The following is a 26513-nucleotide window of genomic DNA, read 5'->3' as shown; positions in this document are numbered from 1 at the left end:
TTTTTCCTGCTTGTTTTGTGGATGACCACCCACACTGTTTTTTTATTTTAACTACAATTGTTGCTAATTTACTTGTCAATATTTACTATTATATAGTGAAATACTTGAGTTTTCCGGGGATTTGTGCTGTCCAACCTTAGTGCATATAATTTGTGTGCATTTATCTAATGCGCATGATATACGTAGGTATACTGTATGCTGTATGTGTATGTATTGTATTCTGTTTTTTCCCAAATGCCTACATGCTCCTCTTAGCACCTGCAGTCGTATTTAATACGTTTCTCACAAATACACTGAGGGAATCACTCCATGTTGCTAATGGGGAACTGTGTCACATTATTTCATAGAGCCATAAGGCTGTGTGTGTTAAACAAATTATCATTTTATTAATCACAATTTTACCGAAATTGGTTTCTCGTTCAATCATCCTTTTAGCTCTTTCTCTGCTTGGATAGCTCTTCTTCCATCAATCAGAGTCAAAATTAATTAATTTTAGTGCAGTGGTGGCAAAGGGCGGCCAAGTGCTGACACATTATAAGATGCTTGCACAGTGCAGGACTGGCACACTGGCCCTAATTTATTAAGCTATTGTTGCATAAAGCCCACAATATTAAAAAAAATCTTCCTTGGAAATTATGCCAAAAATCATCAAGACATCTTCAAATTAGACATATTGTAAGATGACCTTTAGTTCCACACTCAAGAAGACTATTTGTTAGATTTTTTGATTTTTAGATTTTCTGTTACTTAATATGCAAGAATGATTTTGAGTGCTCCTTAACTCTCTGTTCTCACCAATATATATATCAGTTTTGTCTGTAAAGTATGGCAATAAAGACCATAAATTTACCAAACTAACTACAGAAAACGAGAGACTGAAGAACTGTACCACTGCCTCATTATTTCTCCAGCTGCATGTGGAACAAGAATAATAAATGGCAAACACCTCTCTCTGATCTGCTCTTTTTTCTCTCTCCGCTCACTCTTTGTTACCCTCCAGCCTCTTCCAGAGTCTGAATATAACAGCAGTCCAGAGACTGTGGGCTACCGCCTGCGAGTGTGGAGGACAGACGGCGAGGGAGATGACAGGACCGTTGATGTGGAGGGAACAGGGGGGACCAATGAGGCCACAGTAGAGGGTCTGAGGCCTTGGACCAAGTACCAGGTTCAGATACAGGCCTTCAACTCCATAGGACCTGGACCATGGAGCAACACCGTCGCTGCACACACAGCAGAATCTGGTACGAACACAGACCTCATTCACTCCTGATTTCTGTTTGCAAGTATCCAACAGTGCTGTCAGACCAGTAGCAGGATATAAGAAGACAGATGGATGTGGAACAAAGTGCTCCGATTACCTCCCTGAGTCTCTTCTCATCCTGCCACCTCCCTCTGCCCTCTACACTCTCCCTCCATTTCAGTGAGGGGAAGATTGACGGAGAAAGAGGGAGAGGGGTGGGGGTGATTGAGATGAAATCGAAGATTGGTTCAGAGAGGGAAGTAGCACTGAGCTGTGTGTCTGTGTGTGTGTGTGTGTGTGTGTGTGTGTGTGTGTGTGTGTGTGGACTGAGGAGCCAACAGGGGACATTTTGGAGGTCCACTGTCGGTCATGCTCAAATCATGTCTATAACCCTTTGGTGACCAGCAGGTCTGTGAGTGCCCTCGCGGTGTTTGACTGCTTAAATCTTGTGCTCGTTTTTCACATAATAAATGGCAGAAACAACGATTGCAGAGGCTAGAGGCATCACGTTTTCAGGTTGTCCCCCCGTTCTTGTGAACACAATATCTCAAGTACGCCTTGAAGGAATTTCTCCAAATTTGAAGAAATGACGTGTACCATGCGGCGTCTCTGTGTGACAAGGGCTGGTAACTTGTTGTTGTGATGGTAACTTGTGACCTTTGCTCGCACACTGTGCGCCGAAATCATTTTCCCAGTTCGCACATACATTTTTTTAGGGACAAATGCGAGTGAAATGCTCGCACTGTAGAGCCCTGATAGGTCAAGGTCACTGTGACCTCACTGTGATAAATGTTCCCTCTTAGGTAGCATAGAGCTACATTCGCACTCTGGCATGGCTGGAGGACTGAAAAAGCAAAACAACAAGCAAAAATTAATACAAATATGACCCGTATTTAATCAGTTTTTGCTACCAATTGCTATAATTGGGTGTGTCTTTGTGTGTGTGGGTGTGGGTGTGTGTGTTCCTTCTCTAGTTCCATCTGGATCTCCGATGAACGTGACTGCTGAGGCTGTGAGTTCCACCAGGATCCTGCTCACATGGTCTGCTCTCCCTCTGGCACAGAGGAATGGAGCAATACTTGGATATAAGGTGTGTAAAACACACACACACAAACACACACACACAAATACACACACTGGCATTCTCACTTGACCCCCTCAACCGATTATCACTTCCTCCAACACCTTCACACACTCTCACACACACAGTTGCACACAGACAAATCTAATATAAGATGAGTATGACGTAACAGCCTGTAACATCACTGCTTTTAAAAACACCCGTCTACAGTAAGTACGTTTGGGTGTGTGTGTGTGTGTGTGTGTATAATTGTGCGCATGCTTTTGAGAGAGGCTTTAATTTTTAATACCCTTTCATAAAAACAACAGTCTGTATCATGTTGTATGAGAAACAATTGTTGGATTATTCATGTAAAAATGTAGAATAATCCAGCCTGTTGGTTTTGAGTAGTGCTTTGTTTATTTGAAATTTAAAGCATAAACTCCAGCTTAGGCAAGAGATAGTGATTTGTTGCGTGAACATGCATTACGTGAATATACTTTGGAGATTCTGCATTAGTATTTGAGTCCAAACTTGTGACCCACTTAAACAACATATTTTACAGTCTGTCCAAGTCTGCCAAATTAGAGCTCATCCTTTTCGAGTATATCCAAACTAAGTCAGAGAAATATGTCTTGCCGCAGTCCCTCAAATGGTGAAGTAGTTGACATACTCTGAAATGCAGGTTTCTAAGAGAACTGGATAAATACCGTTGATGGTGAAGTGCAAGGTGCACTCGATTTTGCCTAAGTGCACCACTTACTGGAAGTCGCATCCCTCCCTCTACACTCAATGTGGTTCCACCTGCTTTTTGTGGACTCCCACGCACACCCTCCAGGGGTTTATTATAATGTACTCCACTTCCTTCTTTGATTTTAAAATAAAGAGAAGACATGTACCAGTTGTCTGTATTTTTGCAGTATTGCTTTTCTTGTTCAGTGAAATACATGTACCAAATATTTTTGCACTTTAACTGAAGAAACCTGAGGAGATGATAATCACTTATACCATAAATCAGATTCCTTCATATAGATATATATCTCGGTGTCCACATTGTCAGCTCGCTCACATGACATGTACATGTTCAAAACTTCTAGGCTCCAACAGAGGATGTGTTTTTTTGAGAAGGCTTAGACTCATGATCTTGTTTTATTAAATATTTATAGAATGTGATATGGCATTCAAGTATAGACTAGTTCCCTGCTAGCGCAAATCAAGTTCATATGTCTTACTCTAACGGAAACAAGGTTCAAACGCAAAAAAAATCACATTCTTCAGCCTTTATATAAAAAATCTGTGCTCAGGTAGGCACAGAATGTCACTAATGTTAGCTAGGAAGTGTTCACAAATATGTTGTCTTACCTTGAAGTATGGCCCGATGTTTCTCCGGTTTTCACTATCCCCTGTCTTTTCAGTTGCACAATCAGGAAGCAGTTGAATTTAAGCATGTAATGTCTGTATATATTATCTATGTTTTATGTGTGGATATACATTATGACATTGTTGTTAAGTGTGTGTGATGCAGCGACTTGAAGCCCAGGACATTTCCCTGCAGGACAATAAAGTATATCTTATCTGATCTTATCTTATGAAAGTGGCATTGAGTGCAGCTGTTACTCGCCATCCAAAGCACATCCCAACAGAGCTTTTAAAGGAAGGAAAATTACCCTCAATTGCGTAGACATGGTTGTGTTATAAATACATGCATCTACAGAAGAAAACAGGCTGTGACTGTGTGATAAAAACCAGTACCATCCTGTATTTTCAAAATGCAGTGTAAAATTCAGGTCATATCATCCACCATGCCCAAAGCACATCACACTCCCCATCTGTGTGTTTTTTTGTGCCCTCCTGAGGATCACACTGAGCAGTATGCCTACCATGTTAATAGACAGGAAGTGGCTGCCAGCAGCAGCTCTTCAACACCTTCCATCCCCACGTAGATGTTGAACAGCTCTCCTGCCTCCTGCCACACACTCCTCCTGTTTCTGTTTTTAGACACTTAAGAGCTGACATTTTCCTTCAGAATGGTTTTAAGTGTAACAAGGAGTTCATGAATATTAAAAAAAATGGAGATAGAAAGAACAAGAAAGAATAGTCCTTGACACATAGTCTTGTTGGAGTAAAGACAGTGTTTGCTGAATCGTGTTTTTAGATGTGGGCATGGGCATAATTTTAGTTTTATGAACATTTTCAGTCCCTTTTTTGGTTAAATTATAAGTTAAGTGATAATCTCCCATGAAAGCAAGCAGGAATTGCTATTCTGGGCTGTTCCTCTGTGCAACAGACCTCCCTAGTTGTCAGTAACACATCAGTGAGCCACATATTTTCTCTGATATCTAAAATGTTATCTTCTTGACTATACATAAACTATATATACTATATTGAATTAAAAGTCTATACCTGTAAACCAGCAAAAACTGATTTTTGTGCCACGAGGGGGCAGCAGAAACAAGTTATGAACATAACACTGACATACTTTCATCTTATAACAAGAGTTTTTCCACTAAAAACAGCTGCCTGCTTCAGCCAAAAACGACACCATGGCCCAGTCTCAATGTCCTCACAGACTTTTAGGCATGTTCCCAGTAAGTCCACAAGGGTTTAGCTGTCCCACTGTCAAATCTAGAAATGCATGAGGACTCTCTCGGACATTTTTAGCACAGATCACAGAGTTGTAATATAAACACTGGGTTACCATGGGTAAAGGCTGAAATGATTGTCTAGGTGATGGCACTCAAAAATATCTGATTTATTTCATTATTCTATATGCAAAGTTTTTATTCACAAGTAGAACTTTTCTTAATCACTACCAAAGATATGACATTTGTTATAGAACTGATTCTGACTTAGTTCAGTCAACAAAAATGTAATAAGCTTCTGAAACATTATGTAACATTTTCCCTGAATATTTTTTCCATTTCGGTATGTGTGTACTCCAGTTGTCGTTATTCTTCTTCTTCTTATTATTATTATTATATACTCTAAAACTTAAAACAAAAACCAAAACCAATAAGGAACAGTGAGTGCTGTCCTTTTCCCTTTTATGCATTTTAAGGCCCCTGTAGCCTCTCAGCTAAATGCTTGAGGGTTCAGGGCTTAAGGCCTTCGGGTGACATTGGGATACTCATATGCCTATGAGTGTGTTTGAGTGATATTAATTGTACAGTAGCAGTTTTAAAGATTTACATTTGAGGTAGGAAGGACAGATTTGGGACTGAATGCTACAGACAAGTCTAAAAGTCATAAGAGAGACTTTTTTGTTGACAATCACAAAACTAAACTTATATCATTTTAAAGCCACCAAATCGTCTGTAAATGAAGGAATGAAACAGACAAACAACACACACAGAGCTGACAGAGTTTAAACATATTTATTTACTTTTTATTCATTTTTCTGATTCTTTGTCTGTGACCAGGTGTTGTACAGTGAGAAGGACTCAGAAGGTCCCCCAAGTGTTCAGGTGGCAGATGGAGAGGGGAGCGTGACGGTGCTCCTCGGGGGTCTCCAAAAATACACGATGTACGTGCTGCAGGTGCTGGCATACACACAGATGGGTGACAGCCCCCCCAGCGACCCGATCCTGCTCAGAACCAAAGAAGATGGTAGGATGTCTCTCTGTGCCTCGGTCTGATCACTGACCTTTCTGTGCAGCGGCTTGTTCAACACTTTTGCCTTCCTCTCACCTCGGTAGCTGTTTTTCACCTCTTTACACCTCTGCTGTCAGCACAGCCAGCAGCCTCTTTCCCCCACTTCACTGATCACCCTCTGCATTCAGCTCACCCCTCAGACCCCCTCCACTGCCCAGACATGGAGAGCACACTGTGTATGTGTGTGTGTGTGTGTGTGTGTGTGTGTGTGTGTGTGTGTGTGTGTGTGTGTGTGTGTGTGTGTGTGTAACATGTGTGCCGATCTCTTCAGATGTAACCACGGTAGACTCCTCAGGATGCCAGCAACCTGGTCCGGTCTTTTTGAATAATAAAACACAAGCGCACACACTCAAAACCGCACTCAGAAATACACACACAGCAAGACTCACATGTGCTGCACACTCTCTATCAAACAGTGTCACGTTTGAAAAGTTTTTCTCATTTCAGGATGAAACAAGAACGGGGAAGTCAATTCCCGGCAATGTATAATGAACCTCCATCCCGTCTGTCAGTTACACACATACTGTTCAGACACACATGCACGTGCGTACTCGCACTGACATGTATTTGATCGTGTGGAGCATGTACTTTTATCAGGCAGAAAGAGAGTCAAAAAGGAAATTACTTCCTCTATTGTGCTTCGTTCAGAAGTGCCTCTTAAAAATGTATAAGACGTTCACTCGCTACAAATCTGCATGTGTGTCTACGTGTGGAGAGCATATGCACATACATCGGAGCTTTAGTACAGTCACATGAACTTATTAGAATATAAGAGCTCGAAGTTGAATGTTCCCTTTCTCATTATAGTTATGAAGGAGACCCTTTGTGCTTCTCTCTGCTGCTCTTTGTACATATTATTACAGTTTCGATCTGCTGCCAACTCCCTTCTCTATTTTTCTCCGCAGTCCCAGGCCCCCCTGTCAGGATGGTGTTTCCAGAAGTTCGATTGTCATCAGTTAGGGTGGTCTGGCAGCCACCCACAAACCCCAACGGCATCATATTAGGTACGAAAACAAACACACATACACATGCATACATGAAAAGAGGACATTTGGAAGCAACAATGAAATCACAATCCAGTGTTTTACGCTTGCGGTGACAATAGATTTCTTTTCAATTGCTGAAGGACAGAGCTCGGCTTATAGAGGGAATGAGTTAGCAGTTTCGAACACGTGCACGCGCACAGACACTCATGCACCGAAAAACACACACGCGTGCTGCTGTGATCTTTCAAGGGAAGGAAGGAAGTAAAAGCCGTAAAATGGAAAAGAGCTGATTCTGTTTTTAGCTTTCAAACAAGGGTCAGCTCTCTCCTCACTACTCTCCACTTCAGTGGCGAGGTTTGTTGCTGTTTACGTGTGTGTGTGTGTGTGTGTGTGTGTGTGTGTGTGTGTGTGTGTGTGTGTGTGTGTGTGTGTGTGTGTTGTGCGAGTGAGTGTGTGAGAGAGTGTCAGTGATCAAGCTTGTCCCCGGGAAAAGGGCTATTATAGCTGCTGAAGCAAGACACCTTTCCTAATGCACACATAGCCTTATATATAAACACATATTACTTGTTTCTGAGAGTGCAAATCACAGCGTGCGGAGCGAATCAGAAAGAACAGATTAATGAAGAGGAAGAGAGGCGAGTAAGAGGCGAGAGGAATGTGAGAGCTGCTGAGCTGGAAACAGAGAGAACAGAAGGGGAGAGACAGCAGAGAGGAGATGTATGGAGGTGAGAGGAGGGACAGGTGTGTGTGTGTGTGTACGTTGCACAAAGGGGAGAAGGGAGCCGTGTTTGTCCTCTCAGTGGGGGAGGGAGTCGAGCAGGACAGTGTGAGTGATGTGTGACTGTATTGTAAGGGGGAGGACATTTAGTGCGACACCACTATGTGACAGAAGGATGAGTGGGAGGGCAAATCTCTCTCTCCAGATCACACAGACACACACATACACGCAGTCCTGCTGTGTCCTTGCTGAGAATGTGGTGTGTGTATGTGTGTGTGTCTGGAAAACTGTATGGTTATAGCTTGTCTGTGTGTGTTTATGCAGGTACAAATAACTGTAGTGCGCCGGTTTCTTTAGTGACCGCCTCATTTCTCCTTGGGTTCTCAGCCCATAGAGGAATAACACAGAAGGTGGACAGAGGAGAAACAAGATGAGAAAAAGCGGTCAATCTAATTTGGCACAAGGCAAAGAGAGGCTTTTGTGTTTTTACCTGACTTGTACAGCCACATTCACACGAACATTCATGTGGCGAAGCTGCATCCAATTCCATACTACTTGTTGGATAATGAAGTTTTGAGTCTATAGTGTGGTCATACACTGGTGTCACAAATTAAACTGGCAGTAGTCCTTGCTTTAACATAATTCTGTCTGCCGTCGGGTGTGAAATGAAGGCTTGGTTTTACGGTCGGGCGGCATAATTTATCATTTCAGCATCAATATTGCAATGTGTGCATTGGGCGTTCATGTCTTTTTCAAGTTTGCCTAAGATATTCTACCTGTTAGCATAAAACTGTGCTGTATAGCAAACAAAACTACAGGAACTTGACTACCAGAACTCTAACCTCAAAAGAAGTTAACACAACACAAGATAAAGCAAAATATACAAAAACTATAAGATGGTCAGAAGCATTTTTGTCTGGAAGAGAGAACTCTATCTTCTTCAGCCTCCGTTAAATATGGGCTGGGCCACCGACAGTCAGTCGGGAGCAGATAAGAGAGGAGGGAAGAACACAGGGACAGGGAGCGTGTAACACACACATACTATCTGCCAAAATAGTATTATAACAATTGCTATATTGGTTGTACATAATGGATGTAAAAACTGCGATGACGGTGGTGTTGTCGGCTATTAGACTTCTGTGATGTGCACATTTAATCACAGAAAACCAAAAGCTGTTCCAACAATTTATTAGTGTGGAAATTGAATCAGGGATCTATATACTGTATATGAGAAGGAAAATATTATGAAAATACCACAAATTAGAACAGTGGCAGTAAACACAGGAGTAAATTAGTCATCATTATTCCCACTTACTTCGATTAATGCATTCATAATTCTCGGCATTTACTACCTCTTCAGGGCTTACTAAACATGAGATCTAATTTAAATGCAGTACAAAACAATCCATTAGACACTCAAAGTAAAGCATGAAATATTAACCAAATGAATTGAGTGGTGATGATGAAAAATCCTTATTTTGACTTATAAGGGTTTTCTCTTTGTTCAGCAGTCAGTCATGGTTTGGAGGGAAAAGGCTAACGAGCATAAAGGGAGTGGATTAAACTGTGTCTCAGCACTGTAGTGCAAAACTATCCATTGATCTTGGGTATGATGCATTATTGTACTTTTACTCAAAATTTTTACATTTTTGTTGAGATTCTCATGAGACAGTGACACTACAAACATGGTGATCTTACAGAATATGATGCATGACTGTAGATTAAAGCTCCGGAGCTTGGAGCACAGAGGAAGTGTTTCTGTTTACACTGCTAGCACAGGAGCTTTAGACTGGAATGGGCCTGGTGTAGCTGGTTAGCACGCAAAACATGCTTTTTAACACAAAACATAGACATCTTTACACCAAAACTGTTATTTCTTTACATTTTGATGATAATAGATACATTTTTAATGTTTGCACCTTTAATTAACCATCAAGGTTTCTGCCTGTTGAAAGGCAGTTTTCTTTCTCACCACTGTCGCTAAGTAATTAAATTAATGAATATGGTCTAGATGACGTTTGTTGTGAATTAGCACTATACAAATAAAGATAGATTGGTTGATTGGATGAATCTGAAAACATCTTCCACCACTGGTGAAAACTATGGTAAAATTAAGCATGGAGAGATGTGATTAACACTGTGTATGTAGAAAATGTACTATCTTTGAGAATTTTTCCATTAACACAGACAAGGCCAGTGAGCTCTGAGCAGCTAAATGCAAAACAGTGTGTATAAATACACATTGTGATTGCCTGAAGCTAAGAGGCATAATGAAATATACTGTACATGTTAGATCTTTTCAGTGGAAAACAGAGATGGGCTTTGTTTTACATGACACATTCTCTTTGTAATGGAGATTTATCCTCATGTATGTGATAGCAGCAATGTCCTAATGATATTCACTAGAGAAGATAATGCTGTGCTCTGACCCAATTGTTTGGATGCAAGAGGATTTGTTATCTCGCTGTTATCCAATAATCTTCCACACACCACGTTCACATTAATATACAATCAGACTATCTGATGAGATTATCACCCGCACAACCAGATTAGGAGCCTCTGAGCAGATTACCATCCTGATGGTTTTACTATGAACCTCCACACACTCCTGTGGTCGTGTGTATTTGGTGCACAATACAATCTTCATATTGAGAGCCTTTGTGAGTGTCCAGTGGTGTGTGGAGAGCATGGTCGGGGATCAGTGGTTTGACTGTATGTGTGTATGTGTTGAGGGGTGTTGGTGTTATTACATGGCCTGCTGCACATGAGACAGAGAAACAGACACAAGCCGTGTATAGCACGGGTCACAGCCAAGGGGACAGGAGAGAGGTTGTATGTTTATATAATGTGTCTGTAGAGGAATGTCAGTATGTGTGCTGTGGTGTGTGTTAGTGTGGTGTTCAATGGCAGAATTATGACTTTCTCTCTGGCTCTATGTATGTTTTTGGTAATGTCTACGGTCTCCATGCACACACAGGTATTTATAGCAGAGATGTTTCAGAAACAAGGCGGTGCACTTCCGAGTAATTTCCTGTATCTGTGTCACACGGGATTGTGTCACCACTGCCCCTTTAGGAGACTAGCAGCAGGTCCCAAGTCTATTCCACTCCAAGAGGGAGAAGTAAATGTGAAGTTAGATTGTGACCAGTTCCTTCGCCCCAAAGTCATTGAAGCAAATATTGGAAGTTTTTCAGAAGCAACACATCTTCTAAACATTCTGACTCTAAAATTGCATTTTTCAGACAAACAAATCAGAGGAAAATTTACTTTGTTTGACACCTTGTCTCTGTCTGAGCACCGCTCTCTCCATATCTGGAGATCAGGAGAGAGCTAACAAAAATAAGCAAGATAAGGTGCAAACATAAAATTTGTACTATATCAGCTGTTGTATTATATGATTGATTGATTGATTGATTGATTGATTGATCGATTGATCGATTGGTGGATTGATTGGTGGATTGATTGATTGATTGATTGATTGATTGATTGATTGATTGATTGATTGATTGATTTGAAAAAAAAATTCCAACATGTATAACCAAAAAAAACAAACAAAAATGAATATATATATATATGAATATTTCAATAACTGATGAGTGATGACCACTGCGTATTACCTTGCTTGAGTTCTACATCCAAACCATCCAAAAAGTACTCTTCATAGCTGTATGAATACTGCTTTTCTTGAAATTAAACTTTCTAGCCCCCCTCTCTTAAAAAAATAAATAATCTTGAATATTACCTGTAGTAGATTGTTTTTTGCTTTATACATTAATTGTGCTGTGTGAACTTCAGGTCATGTGACTTAAAAATAGTTTGAAATCCTACATTATTCGGTATCCTTACAGCACTTTTATTGTTTTTTAATTGTTTTTTATTTGTCATGGACCAGTGATAGCCCCCAGTAATGTGTTAGTGTTAAAAATGCCCTATTGGAATGGGGGGAGCATGTTTGTTAATAGCAAAGCAGCTTCATCGACAGACATGGACAGTTTGAGGAACAGAAAAGTTTGTTTGTTTGTATGTGTTACTGTGAAATGAGCATGTGTGATTCACCACGTTGTTTTCGCCCTTTTTTAAATCTCATATTGTGCTTTCTCTGATTCCTGTGGGCTCTGTGATCCAACGTAGGCCACAAAAACACATTCCCACACAAGACTTGCACACAGATTTTAACTGTCTTCCTCCTCCGTCTGCCCTTCCTTCTGTCCCTCACTAGGCTACCAGATCTCCTACCGCTTGGACAGCAGGGACCCTCAGCGATGGACCACAGTGGAGGTGGGCTCCAACGCTCGACAGTTCACCGTCACAGGACTTTCCCCTGAGCAGACCTACGTGTTCCGACTCACTGCCCGCACCGCCGTGGGCTGGGGCGAAGCACAAGAGGCCCTGGTTGTTACCACTGAACGTAGAGGTAAAGGACACACACACATTAACTTTATATGGTATCTGGGTTGCTAGCATGTCTGTCAATCTAGCCATGGAGATGTTAAAGATATAGTATATAACATTTCTGCATTCAATTGTCTAAAAATGTCTAGACCTTGGTTACATATTTTGTTCAGTAGTATACTTACATTATCCCAAATGTTCAAACCCAGAGAAATCCGTAATTTTACTAATTTCACTTGGTCGCTTGTCTTTATACCTTCTGAGGAAACATCTGATGATACTTTATGTGAGAGACAGTGAGGAAGGAATTCCGACAAAACATAAAATTTATTTTCTTTTTTTAAACATTACCCTGTCCGTGAACATTTCTGCGTGATAGATCACATAGATTTTCATTGCCATTAGAGGCTGTTGAACAATGACAACAACTCCCATGATCCCACGCTACTGTATGATGTCATCAACAATCGTCTTGTGTTTTCATTGTTTTGAGAATCCTAGCGACAGGAAATACATACTGTACCTTTAAAGACCTTGAAAACCTATTTTCAGCCATTTTCAGATGATGTCATTTATTTAATGTTATAGCACCATGCTTAAAAGTTGAAATCAAGTTTTCAGGGGCTTTAAGACCTTTAATAGGCCAATATCACTTTGACACGCCATTGAAGCAGCAGGTATAAATGACTAAAGGTCTTAATGGATCGTCATCATTCAAGTTATTCGTTGCGCTTGTGCTGGTCCTGCTATGCTGAATCAAAATGTTAGCTGTGAAAAAGGCCTATAGGTATAAACAGTATGTGGTTGATGGGTCACTGATGGGGGTGTTTGAGGACAATGACAAATGTTCACAGAAGGTTGCCATCTCAAGTGTGTGGTTCCTGTGTGAGTGTGTGTGTGTGCAGAGGCACCAAAGATTACATTTTTTTCTAGAAATATCAACTCTTCTCTTTTTCTCTTTCTTTATATTGAAAGAGGTAGAAACGGTAACGGTAAGATTCAATTCTGAAAAGATATTGAACCACACTCTAATTTAACCAGTGTAAAAAATGTGTTCATTTTATCCCTATAAAACTGACTTCTCTGCATGGCTGAATTATTCAACAAGAATAATGGGACTGAAAGCTTGGAAGCTTTGACTAATGACAAGAAAAAATGTGCTTTTTTTCATGTGTGGCATCTTTACCAACGCAACGGAATAATCATTAAATTTTACATTACAATTATAATAATGCACAAGGAAATTAAATTAAATAAACCAGATAAGAAGTGCAATTTCTGTAAATGTGACAATTTGAAGTAGGAGTGACCTTATTAATTTTACCTGTGCTGCTCATAATTTCCTCCATTAGGAGGATTTTATTTGATGGTTATTTTGTCCTCTGTTTTCATATTAACTTAAAAATGGTCCAAGGCTACATTGTGTCCTGAATTCAGTTATTCACTACAGTAGTGCCATCGCAGAGTCTGGAAAGGTTAGGTGAAGGTTTTAGCATTTTAAAATTTTATGATCTCCGCAGCTCTACTTAGAGGTGTAATGAGTTGTGGTCGATGTAAGGTCCTCACAGAGATAAAGTTAGAGGGGAAGAAGAGGCAAGCAGGTGCTTCTGGCATGGAGCTCAGGCAGCTTGTCAGAGCTTCAACAACAAGTAATTTGTGGTTGGACATGCAGAATCTATTGTTCCTGTGCACCTAATATTTGCACAGAATTTAAAACAAAATATGACCTTTTCCTTGTGTGGGATATTTCACATTCAGAATAAGACAAAGTGACATTTAGAAACTCCAGTGGATGAAGAGCTGCTTGGCAGTAAATATACAGTAGATATTTAAAACCAGCAGGTATTAGCCCTCCTGCAGGGGCATAATGAGAGTCTGGAGTCCCACAATCTGCCTTGGTCCTTGCAACAGTAGTCTGGCAAGATTTGTAAAATTACAGTTGGGTTCAAAAGTCTGAGACCGTATTGAAAATCTCTACTATTGTCCTGTAAAGCTGGAAATGACCAGAACGTTTTAGGATTCAGAAAGTAAGGGAAAGTGTCAAGAGTCAAATTGTTATTCTAAGCAAAGAGGGGCTTTCTCAGCATCAAATCATGGCTAGACTGAATGTTCCTAAGCGATGCATGTAACTCTAAAACCCTTTGGCGTAAACTGGATCAGTTGCATCCAAAGCACGATCAGGCAGATTCAAAGTGACCACATCATCAGAAGATAAATACATTAAGTTTAGTTCCCTGAGAGATAGACAAGCAACTTCATCACAGACATAGAATTTACTAAATAAAGAACGCAAGACTCCAACCAGCAAAAGTCCTGTCAAAAGAAGGCTGTCTTTTAATGATCTTGGAAGACAAGTAGCAGTTTCTTAACCACTTATCCTGCCGGGGAACAAGGACAAATGCTTGATGTGGGCCAAGAAATAACTCCACAGTGGAAGACTGGGGAAAAAAAGATAAGAGAGAATGATACCACAGTGCATCAAACCAGCTGAAGTGACTTGACCCTGGCCGAGAAGAAGTACCACTCCAGTTTTCAGAGACTATTATACTCCTGTTTGCATCTTTGGAGGTGAAGGATTCTTAGTAACTTAATAACTTCTTTGCAACAGGATAATGAGCCCAGACACACCTCAAAGCTTTTACAGAACTATTTGAAGATTAAAGAAGACCAAGGAACCCTGACTGTCATTGACGTTCCTGACCTGCACTTAAAAACTGAGAAAGCCAAGCATTCGGTGGCATCACATGAAGATTTGTGGGAAAATGTCAAATCAAATCGTGCTGGGATAAGTCAGCAGGTTTTACACTTGTGGAGTCCATGCCAACTCAAGTGCATGCTGCCACTAAAGCAAAAGAGGGACACACCAAATACTAAGATATTCTGAATTTTAAGAAATAGTGTTACATTTGATATATGACATTTTGAGTGAGACAGCAAGGATTCCTAGCATTTCCCAGTCAACTGGTTACTTTTTCATAGCACCATGCTCTGTTGTGGGCGGGTGAAAAATGCACAGTTAGTAGGTGAGAAAGAGAATGAGACTGGCAATGTGTTGAAGTAACAGTGGAAGCCTTTTCTTGCCAAGAAGATAGTAGAAAACAACATCTGAAAGCCATAAATCTTTCATCCTAAACCAAAGTAATTATCATTGATCAATAGCTCTATCAGCACTCTGCAGTCACGGTAATTTACTCTTTAAGGGAAACAAAACTGTTGCTAATTTCTCTTTAAAGTTTCACCTACTTCTAGCAGCACTGTGAAAATAACAGGGATTCTAACACACCCCAAAAGCTGAGTATGACAGCCCATGCTGATGGCGAGGTGTATGAGGCTGAGCAGTGACAGTAGCCCTCCTAAGACAGTTTTGTCTCCAAAATCTGTGACAGAAGTATATCTCCCAGCTCGCTGTCAGTAGCCAGAAAGGAAGAACAGATTTTTACATCGACTTGACTTTTAAAGAGGTAAAGTGATGCGTGCGCAGTGCAGTTTTCTCCCTTCAATTTAATAACAAATAAAAAGTCTTTATCCTCTTCACTTCTCTCTCTTCCTGTTTTAGTCAATTGCTTTCATACCTTCAGCTCATTTAAAATGAAGCAGGTGGATGTTAACTGCCACCAAGTGAATATTTGTTAGTATCTCTCCAGAAGATTTTTCTGTGCTAATTTGCTGTAGATGCTGGCCACTGGTGTGTGTTTACATATGGACTAGGTAATGCAGGTGCTATTTGTGGTTGTATTTAATGAAAGGCTTTTGACTGAAAGATGTCAAGAGGAGGTAACACAGGTTGGTTTGTACTGGAACAAACTGACACAGAAAGCCAAATGGCCCTGTGTTACGTAAATGATAGGAAGGCAGAAACGGCAGTGAACAATCAGAAACCATAAGAACTGAAGAATAATTCACTGCCGGCGTGGCAAGTAAAAGAGATGGAAAGAGGTGGCGACTCGCTACCTTTGAAGCCTCATAAAGTCCTAATTTGTGTCCATTTATTGAAAGTGTATATTCCTTTAGACCGTTAGGGTCCAATGATCAGAAGATTCATTGTGAATATTGTCCTGTGACGTCTGTTCCGCTGTCTGCCAACTTCAAAACAAAAACATTATTTCAACAACTTTCGACAGGAGACATATTTTCTCTTCTTCATGTTCGTTGTTGTTGGGTATTTGGGTTAGTTGCTGCCTACAAAATGAAAGTGTGGACACCTTTTTCTGTTTAGTTTTCACCCCAGGACAGCCCCTGGAGTACTGCCAGCGCTAGTAGTTTGGAATGCCAGTCAGCGTTGGCAGTCATACAGAGCACAGTTCTTGCAGTCAGAGGCGTCTTTTCCAATTGCTTTATCAACACAGCTGAACGCAGGACAGAAGGAAAATTATATATATCAATTTTGAATGATAGCAAAAGGTTTTATAGTCAGTAGAGACCAAGTTAATCCAGGGCTAAACAATATTACCCTCTTCCATTTTATAATGCCTTAAGTCATACTTAACGCATTACTCTGCACAGACAGTAATATTCTAAAGAAACCTATAACTTTCAAATTATATTAACTAGTAATATCTATTAAATTACGTTTTGGAAGTTACCAACATTGATGTTAACAAATCAGGATGTCTCCACCCTTTATGTTTATTAGGATGTGATGCACCCCTATATGTTGTTAAACTGTATAGCTTCTATAACATATAACTGACCACATTATTTAACTGTATTAGCTGAAGCTACAAGCCATATATTCAATGTACAAGAAGCATTTTTGTACTGTTTGTTTTTGTACTTGTTTTTTGTATTAGCGTGTTTTTTATCTTGTGCCCCTGACTGCAAATCAAGTTCCCCATCTGGCATAGTGCAAGGACTGAACTGAACTGAATAAAAGTCAATACGGCAGACCATCATGCATATTAAGTACATCAATCCATACACGTGTTGAAGCTACAGTCAGTGTTGTTACTTGACAACATGTTCCCAATATTTATACTGCAGTGTTTGTCCTTAGCAAAAGCCAGAGCAAAGCTTGACAAGCATGTTTCCAGTATGAAATCAGGACTACAAAGGATTTTCATCCGTGAATGATGCTTCCAAAAACACTCCATGGCCACTGGATCAACATTAATTATCGTGTTCCAGGAAAAACACCAACACTGTGATACCAGATTGCGCAAGTATAGATACTCCAGGTCAAATATTACTCTAATACATCTGAAAGTTGTTCAGTCCAATTTTTACTTGAGTAAGAGTACTAGTATTTAGAATTATGTCTTCTTTTTTAACAACAACACATTTTTATATTCAGCCCAGCAGACCATTTAATACCCTTTTTTGGTACCCATTCCTAGAAATAGTACTGTATTTGTTCGGTGAGTTTAAAACATATATTTCAGAAGGGACTTCAGCCAGTAATGTTAACTTGGCATACTTAGGTAGGGTTATATATAAATAGTATGAGTCATCAGTGGATTCACATAAGACCCGGCCCCAATACCACAACTTGAAGGTCGAAGCCATAGAGCAAACATTTAAAACAATAAGAATCTTTCTTTATTACAAAAATCTTAAATATGGACTTCAGATATGGCCACCAGTGCTCATGTGGTGGTGAGGAATCATTATCTTTTTCTGCTGTAAACAACTTTACCACTGTGAAGTTTATCAAAAATTCAGCAAGCACTTTGAACTTGACTGAGTACTACTCCACTGTGATTGTTTTTTTTTTCTCTCCTGTGACGAACACAGCATATGGCCTGTTGCATTTCAGAAAGGGGAAGAAAATTAATTTGCTGACTTCAAAGCTATGCTTCAAAGTCCCAAGAAACAGGAATCTTCAGTGGAGTCAAAAGTACAACTTTCGTCTTTCAAATGTAGTGGCAACAAAGTCATGAGTCCCAACATAAAATTAATACTCAAGCACAGATATTTGAAAAATGTATTCAAGTACAGTGCTGAAGTAAAGATACTTCGTTACTGTCCATCCCTGCAGTAGTATAACAGTCTGTGACGCATTGACAAGGAGACTTGGAGGAAAGTTTGACCTCTCCGTAGCTGAGAACTATCCCACCAAAATGAGATATCACTTGGAAAATGTGGTGTCTCAGTAGGCTAACGCATGAATAAGTTTGGTTTGAACGTTGCTCACAGCCTTTTGATATACACTATATGCCATCCCTGATCTCTCTCTCTCCGATTTTCTCTGTCAGCCGGCACAGTGTATGTCTAGTAAAGCATTGAAACGCTACAAAAGTCCCTGTATTAAAATGTGACACTGAAGTGAATTTTTCTGAAAAAATCCTGGTATCATGTCAGATATTCTATTCAGAGCTATCAGCTTGTGTAGTGCATTTTAATTGGATCAGATATCATAACATCGGCAGCATCATTATCAGGATTTCTTAAGAATAGAATTCAGTGGTTCTCTGTTCCACTTCAGTAACATAATGGCCCATTCTCACTGGGAGATAGACAGAATAGCCTAATAGAGATTTCTTTCTGATGATGCTGAGGAGACCAACTTAATCCCTGGAAAAAGAAAATTGGCTTTTTAAGTGTGTGTGTGTGAGTGTGTGGGTATGTGTGTGTGTGTGTGTGTGTAAGGCCGTGTCTATGTGCATGAATGAATTAGAGAAAACCACAACTCCCCCTCGAGAGATTCGTCTATGCTGATTTTTGTCTCTGGGAGGGAGATAACAGATACGGTAATGGACAACATACAACCATGTCTTCTCTCTCCTCCAGTAATGTCACGTCTTTCTTCTACTCATCATTTCTACCACACTCCTCTCCCTCGCGCGGCAGTAAACAGTCACGTAAGTCCTGAAAGGGCAGGCACTTGTTCTGACAATTATGAGTTTATTATCAGAACATGATCTTAACTGTGGAGCAGAACAAGAGGAGAACAGACAGGGAGACACAGATGGTATCAGGGAAATGAAAGAGGGAGATACTAGTCAAATCTTGAAGGGAATGAAGAATAAGGGTGTGAGAGAAGAAGGGAGGCAAACAGATTTGACTTAAATTACTTGTGATAAGGATGAATGGAGGAAGGGAAGCCTGTGTGTATGTATGTCAGTGAGTGTGTGTGTGTGACTGTGCATGTTTGAGAACATAAGTGCAGATTAATTAAACTTCAGAGAGAATCGATAATGCTTTTATTTTCTAGACCAAATCGATAACGCGATGCCCCTGAAATTAAATAGTTAGGCACCCCAACCATGTGTTTTTGTGTCTGTGTGTGTGCTACTGCCAACACAGTTGTACAAAGATACTGACTCCCAGAGCTATCTTTCATCTTCTAATTGAATACCAAAGACAAATACCCACACACCCACACACACACACACACACACACACACACACACACACACACACACACACAATCTGTTGAGAAATTGTTTCTTTGATGCTGCAGTAGTTAGATGTCTTGTTTCATTTAAGCATATGCATGCAGTCACAGTCACAGTCATGCATATGTCATTTAAATGTATTCTGCACATGTCGTGTCTCACAAGGTATTTGCAGCATATGGTGTATGATACTTTCCATTTGTCCATGTGACAATTCATTTCAACGTCTATGGCTTCAGATTGGAAGCACATTAAAGGGAAAAAACCTGAATTGATGAGTAGAGAAATATATTAAATGCAAATGTTCCTATGCAGGGAACTCGGCTTGTTTACATACATTTAAGTATTTGGGTTGAACTCGCCTCCCTGCAGTAAACTGATTTCCTAAATGTCATGTGTATGTGTAGCCGGGTCTCGAATCTGCGTTTCACATGTATGCATATGTATGACAAAGGCTTCAGAGAACGTATCACTGTGCAAGCCTGATTCCAGAAACGCTTGGACGCTGTGTAAAACAGAAAGAAAACGAAACTGCTCTTGCAATCAAGTAATTTGTTGCTCTTTTTCTCCCTCCTGCTTCCACTTCAATTCCTCTGCTCTGATCCTCTTTCTGTCCCCTCTCATCTCTCCTCTGCCTCTTTTGTCTCCTCCTGCTCTCCTCTTTTTATCTTTCACCCTCTTTACCACATCCACAGAGCGTCCCCAGCCACCCAGGAAGTTGTCTGTTCCTCAGGACGGTGTTGAATCTCGCCGTCTCCACCTCCATTGGGTGATGGGTGGTTCAGGCTCCTCCCCGCTGAGGTACTTCACTCTGCAGGTCAAAGAGCTGCCCAGCGGCGACTGGAAAACACACACCGCTGATATACCGTACAACGTGACCACCTGGACCGTTGACAGGTATGCTTGTGTGCACATACTTACAGTACCTACAGCCAAAACCACAAGAGCAAAACTGTATGATCGATGAACATTTTGGTTGCTCCAAGTCCAAAGAAACACAAAATGACTTGTTTGAGGAATCACATGTTTTGTGCAGAGGGCTGAACCGGAAGTTAGCGGAAGCCTTTTGTGTACCACACAATAGGGAAGCTATGCATGGAAGATCTGGTTAATTTTATATCCAGGAAGTCACACTTATTTGTCTTCTTGGTCCACTGAGCAGCTATCATTGGATGAACAGGGCTATATTCAGATGTCCCTTTATTAGATCCACGGTTTGCTCACTGAGTTGTATTTCCCCAGTGATAAAAAGCTGCTCCTGGATCAGAGTGTAGATTAACGTTAGCATTTCTTGCCTGCTCTTTATTGGATTTGGGAAAGTTTACACACCAAAATAGTCCGTCCTTATCCTCAAAGCCTATTTTCACTTTAAAATAGGAACATTGTTTTAAAAATACGAACAATGAAGCATAAATCTTCTTCTCTCTCCCTTCTGTCATACTTATATCCAAGTATGTAAGAGAAGCAGCTCAACAGGATTATGTTTGAATGAATCTAATTTTACAGTTTTCCTCATCAAATGTATAGAACTAATTGACTTTACACTGCAGTACAAGAATAATGCAGTTTCTTTATTTCCATGTCTCCTGTTCATGGCTCACCAGCTGGTGAGGGTGATGACTTTTGCCTCTGACCTGTTAGCTTTAGCTCGATATCATGTTTGGAGCCAAGTGCATATTCAAGACCCTTTTACAAGATTCTTTAAAAATCAAAAAGTAAACCGCAAAGACAGTGTTTTCAAGTAACTTATCAAGCTACATCTATCTAGTTACAGCTAACAAAACCTGCTGTGACAGTCTATGGTTGACAGTTATCGGTCTGAAATCGTGGGGTGCTGTGAATTTTCAAAGCGAACAACAGAAATTAGAACAGGAAAAGGAAAAGTTTTACTTATTTAGCACACGACGTACCGAAAAGGTTTGTGGAACAAAAAACGACATAAACAACAAAAACCCACCGGGGAGAGCAGAGTAATCATAATCACTGCAGAAACGTGGAGGATCTCAGTCACCTAATCACACAGGCACAGCAGGAACTGCGCTCTATCTTTTTCCCTTTTTTTCCTCACTCTGCCTGCGTTTGTGCCGTTTGTCCATTGTCTGTCTCTACAACCGTTTATACCTTTTCATATGTCATCCCTCTTGTCGTCACCGCCTCTTTCCCTCCCTTCATACATCCATCAACAGCCAGTGTCTTCAAGTCTTTTATTCCTTTGTTCATCCTCCAGCATCACATCCACTGATCCACTGGAAGAGGGCATCATTCCAGTTGAATTTCATCTTTTTCCATCCCTTTCTGTTTATCCCTTCATCTACTTCTCCCTGGTGAGACTGTCATTATGGCAGCAGGTGCCAGTGGTCAGACTGGATGGCTACTCCAACTTCCCTGACAGCATTGAGTAGCACATCTATGATGAGGCTTCACTTGTGTATAGTGTGTGTTCACCGCGTGTGTCTTCTGCTTCGTGACTGTTTGTGAGCACTCCTTCCTGAGCTATCATAGGGCTATTTGAGATGCTGAAGAGTGTCTGCATCAGCCTGCTTCAACCTGCCTCGGGGAGCCACTATCTGCCGTGATGGTGGTGCTGCTGTTGTTTTGATGCCGGTTTTCAGCTCATTCTATCACTGAATGCTCTCATTACAGCGCCGGATGGAGGAATTAGCCTACATCTCCACATGCTCACACTCATACTTACTTGTTATCTATCCTTAATTGTTGTTTTCCACCGAGACGTGTTTGGAACCAAAACATCGAAATCCCCAGGCTGATGCACACTTAGACACACACTTAGAGCATATACACACACACACACTTCCAAACACTGTCCTTACCATCCTCCCAGTGCTGTCGGTACCCCACCCTCTTTGAGCTTGGTGCCTTTGATGTTCTATTGCTACCATACCCACAACCCCATAGGGCCTTTTCTTGTCCCTTATTGGGGGCCCGGCTCATTATTATACAAGAAGACACTTGAGCAGTCCTCCTGTCGCCTGCTGAATTTCCAACCGGCCCTCTGTAGTCTGTGAGGCTCTCGGTAAATAAATTCTAGAGATGGACCTTGTAAGGATATAGCATGTGTGAGCCGTGGTACAAGAAGGCTGGGAAACACCTCTTGTTAGAAATTATTAAATTTGCTTCTGTTAACTCTTGCTAATGATGGGTTAGATCAATAACAAATGAGAATGAAATACTGTTTTGCCACAGACAGTCCTTTTTAAAATGTTAATCAATTTCCCACGGCGTGCAGGAGTGAGTAAATTTAAACTATTAGCATGCAGTAAGGCACCATAGCGCAGACTTGTTCAGCTAGTCACTAACAATGGGTGCATGCTCTTTGGGCTGATTGTAAGTGGCTCTAGAGTAAAGTGTTTTCAGAATGACTGATGTAAATTGTTATTCGCTGCTTAGTAATGCATTCACCTTGCACAGAGGAGAAATGCAGATAAGATGTTGTGGTAGTATGGCAGTAAAAATACTTTGGCAGTGGAGACAATTAGGAAATGTGTAAGATAATTATTATTCAAGACCTTGTCTGCTCCTCAAAGGCCACTGAGAGAGCAAATCATGTCTGTGAGAGGCGGAGGAGGTGGCTTTGGGAGGAAGTTATTCCAAAGAGGTTAAAGGTACCCAGTGGAGTTGTTGACCACGAGTCATTGTCAGGCTGGGCAGTATATTGATATTATATTTTATGATATGCGACTTTATATCATCTAAAATTTTGTCTTTTCCTGGTTTTAAAGGCTGCATTACAGTAAACTGGTGTCATTTTCTGAAATTACCAGACTGTTCTGCTTGTTCTCATATTTGCCTTTACCCAGTTAGTCATTATATCCACATTACTGATGATTATTAAATACAATATTGTTGCAATATTGATATCATTTTATTTGGTAAGAAAATATTGTGATATTTGGGGAGATTTCAAAATAGCAAGTTATATATATTATGTATCTCGATATAGCCTAAAAATATCAGGATATTGTTTTAAAGCTATATCGCCCAGCACCAGTTGATTGCATTGTCTGTGTATGGCTTATGACTTTTCTTGTGTGTTTTTACGTTAGAGTAAGAGGAGGAGAAGAAGAACACAAGCTCATGTAAACAATCCAAAGATTCAAAATAAGGCTTTGCTAATGTTTTTGTTTTGTTTTTTGGAAGTTCTTACAGATACTCAGAATGCTCTTTGGTGAGAACCCTTGAGTGGTTCACCTGTGGATTTACTGGCTGAATTACAAATGCATGCTTCAGGTGGTTTAGTAATAACATCTAATTGGAAATATGGTGAATCTTGCATGAGGATAATGTTTACAAGTCTAGCCTTACCTGAATTCTTTACAAAAATATATTTGGGTAGAAATAAATGAGATAAGAAAAATACGATGGAAATATCATTTTGATTAATGAATGCAAATTCCAAAAAAACAACTTCCCCTGGGCGACAGGACTTCCTTTGCACAAAAAAAAAATAGATAGACCGACAGATAAGTCTCACCCTCTCCCAAACTTCCCTCCAAAGCCTCTCCTCCAAATCTCATAAACACTCACTGACTGCCCCATAGCTGTCGCTGGCCAGCTGGGAGATATGTGTGAACAGCTACTTCCCTATTTTCAACAAGCTCTCTTAGCTTTTTTTGAAAACATTAACAGCTCTGTTTAATGCCACAGTCATATAAACACAAGCAAAATAGCAGTCACGGACGTATCTTAGTCTGAAAAGGCTAACTGGCCTGACAGTTACTATTCATAGCTGTGAGTGTGTCCTTTATGCTAATTGGGTTAGCTGCTGAACAACAGCTGTGTACTGTGAGCATAGCCCATCGCTGTCATCGCTAACTGTATCCGGCTGCCTCATGTCTCATTCACATCTAAGAAAACACTTAACATTATTATAATGAATGTAAACAACAAACATGGCTACTGTTAGTACTCACCACTGTCGAGCTAGCATGTTGGTGGAAAATTTGGGCTGCTGTTTTTCTGCCATTGTTGTGCATCTAGCTCGCTAATATTTCTGGCAATACATCCATGCTGAGCCGTGTGGATCATTCTGGTCATGTGCAATGAGTGCACGGGCAGAGGGCACACTGGCAGGCAGGTACATAGGTAGACAAGCAGGTAGGCCGTCCAATCATTTCATTCAATCCAAATGAAATGTTTGGATGGGCTTATTGGAGACCTGCGACAGCCAAACACACATTTTTATATATTTATTTTTGGCCTGAGCTTACTCAAAGGTAACAGAACAGCTCCTCTCATAACATCACATTAAGCAGTAGTTCATTGTTTAGGCCCCTGGGAAACAAGGTTTGTAAGGTGAAGATCCAATAGGCTTCACATTTCTTAAACAGAAAGGCAAGATCAACACCTCTAGGTGGCAGACTGACTATTTTATTTTTCCGGAAAACAATAGACTGAAATATTTATTTTCTCTTTTCCAGGCTGAAGCCTTTTACATCATACAAGTTTCGGATGCTGGCCACCAACGATGTAGGAGACAGTGTCCTCAGCAAAGAGACAGAGGCTGTTACAACTCTGCAGGATGGTGAGAGACTGAGAACACTGATGGCGTAGGGGAGGAAGAAATATGTGAATTTGAAAAACATAATAGAGAAGGGCTGTAATGTGATGGACAGAAGCATGTCTGTGTTTGTCTTCCTCACTCTTTTTCTCTGTGTTTTCCGTCCAGTGCCTGATGAGCCTCCAGTGATCCTCGCAGTGAAACCAACAACCACTACCTCAGTCCTGGTGCAGTGGAAGGTATTTTCAGACTTCTAACACAACATTGAGCCCTCAGATACACATGCATTATACACACACAGACCTACACAACAAAACTTTGAGTGCAGGTTAATCACCTACTTGGAGAATGAGACCCCCGCAGACTTTTGCAGTACATGTGTTTGTGCTTTGTGTGCGTTTGTGTCTGTGGATGCAATTATCATTATTTATTGAACCAGGAGAGGTCATAGGGCAGCACAGACAGATTGGAGGGATGGCTAGAGGGATGGACAGAAGGGGGGACAGACTTTCCTGGCAGGGGAGAAAAATGTTCAAAATCTTAATGAGGATATAGCAGCAGGAGAGATATAAGAGGGCACTAGAAGCAAACATCAGCTTGTACAACAGCAGAGGAAAAAGGAGATGAAAGGGGAAAATAGAGGTGGTTTAGCGCAACAGTGACATGTGAATAGACAGTAAATATAGCTTGGCTACTTCACTGCTTGTCACTCTTCCTCTTCTGTTTGGAAGTGTCTTCTCTCGCTCCTTCTCGCCTTATGTCAAAGCAGAAGGAGGCAATGAAAAACAAAGTCACCAGCAATTTCATCATCCTTTACAAGAGTGCCAAAGCCACTGAAGCATCACTCTGTCTGTGCGGGTTACAGCCAGACCAATTCACCAGGCCTTTAAAGTGGACTCTGCTGATAAAATACTGCTCTGCCAGCCTGCCAGTGTCCTGTCAGTCACCTCCCTACACCAAGAAAATGAAAATGAGCTCAGTGCAGGAGTCTCAGAAGTTTCATTGTGATAAATGGATTACTAATGCTTCTGTACATGTGCCTGTGTGTGCTTGTTTGCATATTTTCAGCGTCCCAGTGACGACACCATAAACGGGATGTTGACCGGGTATAGGCTGTATTATAGGGAGCTCCCTGTAAACGCCTCCACGTTCACTGAAGCAGAAGTCCAGGCAACCAAAAACAACACCACAAGTGCCCTAATTACAAGTGAGTAGCACTGATACTAACGTTTGCTGTCCACTAAGGCCCCCCCCCCCACGCTCGGTCACTACTGTCTGTAGGAAGCTAGTTAGGCAGACATGCTAACAATCGCATCTTAAATTAGAGAAGATAAACACACAGTTTAATCAATTCCTTACACTTTTGCTCTTTTGGTTTTTAGGGAGAGATGAAAGCTGGAGCTGTAGTTCCATAATCAACACGTCCAAGTAAAGTTTGATATATGTATCTCATGACAGGCATGGCAGATAAAAAAAAGTATAAAAAAAAAGTCATTTCATTATAAATCCTGCCTGCTTACCAAGACTAACTGAATTGTAATCATTGATGTAAAGAAAAATCAATCAATGAAAGTGCCCGTATTATGTGAAATCACATAATGAATAATAAAAGAG

At 40.6% G+C, this 26513-nt stretch overlaps 1 protein-coding gene across 1 annotated transcript in view; it reads left to right on the top strand.

Moving 5' to 3' along the window:
- Positions 1 to 26513, top strand: part of sdk1b (sidekick cell adhesion molecule 1b) — a 242598-nt gene that overhangs the window by 203670 nt on the left and 12415 nt on the right. The window contains exons 26-34 of the mRNA XM_073467361.1: positions 1001 to 1241; positions 2215 to 2330; positions 5720 to 5906; positions 6857 to 6955; positions 11875 to 12069; positions 20077 to 20278; positions 24820 to 24923; positions 25068 to 25138; positions 25968 to 26106. Coding sequence (XP_073323462.1) covers positions 1001 to 1241; positions 2215 to 2330; positions 5720 to 5906; positions 6857 to 6955; positions 11875 to 12069; positions 20077 to 20278; positions 24820 to 24923; positions 25068 to 25138; positions 25968 to 26106 — 1354 coding nt within the window. The remainder of the gene's footprint in view (positions 1 to 1000; positions 1242 to 2214; positions 2331 to 5719; positions 5907 to 6856; positions 6956 to 11874; positions 12070 to 20076; positions 20279 to 24819; positions 24924 to 25067; positions 25139 to 25967; positions 26107 to 26513) is intronic.

Source organism: Pagrus major, chromosome 1 (assembly GCF_040436345.1).
Source record: "Pagrus major chromosome 1, Pma_NU_1.0".
NCBI classification, from domain to species: domain Eukaryota; kingdom Metazoa; phylum Chordata; class Actinopteri; order Spariformes; family Sparidae; genus Pagrus; species Pagrus major.
The sequence above is the reverse complement of the archived record's forward strand: the minus strand, read 5'-3'. Positions and strand labels throughout refer to the sequence as shown.